Source organism: Psammomys obesus, unplaced genomic scaffold, assembly GCF_907164565.1.
Source record: "Psammomys obesus unplaced genomic scaffold, mPsaObe1.curated_primary_1811, whole genome shotgun sequence".
Classification (NCBI taxonomy): domain Eukaryota; kingdom Metazoa; phylum Chordata; class Mammalia; order Rodentia; family Muridae; genus Psammomys; species Psammomys obesus.
This window is the reverse complement of record NW_026585691.1, coordinates 3,176,364-3,177,453: the sequence shown is the minus strand read 5'-3', so window position 1 is coordinate 3,177,453 and position 1,090 is coordinate 3,176,364. Positions and strand designations below refer to the sequence as shown.

Genomic DNA, 1,090 nt, shown 5'->3' with positions numbered 1-1,090 from the left:
AACTTTTCTTAAAGGCGCCGCAGCGCGGCTCTGGGTGGAGCCTGGGGGGACCCGGCGCGTCGCATCCCCGGCCGGGGCCGGCGGCGGCGGGGCTCCCGGTCCGTGTCCCGGCGGCGGGGGTGCAGGCTGCCGCTGGCGCTCCGCTCACCCCCCAATTCCTGCGGGGTCTGGGGCGCGCGCCGCCGGGCCCGGGCTCTGGGGCAGGGCGGCGAACACCTGAGCCTGAGCCCGGCGCCCGGTTTGCTGAGTGACCTTGAGGAAATCACTGCCCCTCTCTGGCCGAGCGCAGGCAGGAGAATGCAGACTCTCTTCCCTCACCCCCGCCCCGACCCCTGCGAGGGGAGGCTCGGGGCAGGCAGGCGCTTCCGGCTCCGGCAGGGGTCCCTCGACCGACCTGGAAGGGACGGTCGCTCCCTCCGCCGCGCTGGTGGAGGCTGCCCGCGTCCTGTACTTTTTCCGCTCCAGTTCCGAACCCGGGCCGGGGGGAGGGAACAGCGGGCTGACGCCTAGGGCGGGGTCGCCGCGACTCCCCCTGGGTGGTGGCGGGGCCGCGGCCCTGCGGTAGGGCTCCCCCTCGCCGAGCAAACGCTGACCGGGACGGCCGCCCGCAAAAGCCCGCACCTTCCCGAGAGCAGCCGCCCCGAGCGCCCTGCGCGCCCCTGCCCCGAGCTCCTCGATGTGGATCGAGTCATCCCGGCCGCAGCCCCCCGTAATCCCTGAGCGGCCACAGCCGAGAGGCGAGGGACTGGGCCCGGCTCGGGGGGGGGGGGTCCTGCCTGCCGCCCCGACTTGGGTCTTAGCGTCGGGATGTGGAGCGTGAGGCCGCGCTCCGAGGCGGTGGACGTGAAAAAGCTTGGTTTGCAGCCCCCGGACCCGTGAGGAACCTTGACCTTGGGCAGCGGCTAAGTCCCTGGGAACTTCCTTGTGCGGACCTGCCAAGTAGAGTTACTCGCTCCATCACGCGTGAGAGCTGTGCTGTGACTGGTCTCCCTGATAACTTGCCATCTCCGTCTTAATCTTTCATCTCACAGGTAAGGAAACTGGTGGTGTTTCTTGCCAGTGACATAGCCATTTGGGAAGTAATTGGTGA

General features: G+C 69.8%; 1 protein-coding gene across 1 annotated transcript in view; it reads right to left on the bottom strand.

Moving 5' to 3' along the window:
- Rbpms2 (RNA binding protein, mRNA processing factor 2) overlaps positions 1-692 on the bottom strand; it is a 30,790-nt gene extending 30,098 nt beyond the window's left edge. The window contains exons 1-2 of the mRNA XM_055596772.1: positions 594-692; positions 395-532 (exon numbers count right to left, since the gene is read on the bottom strand). Coding sequence (XP_055452747.1) covers positions 395-532; positions 594-692 — 237 coding nt within the window. The remainder of the gene's footprint in view (positions 1-394; positions 533-593) is intronic.
- Between the last annotated feature and the right edge of the window lie 398 nt (positions 693-1,090).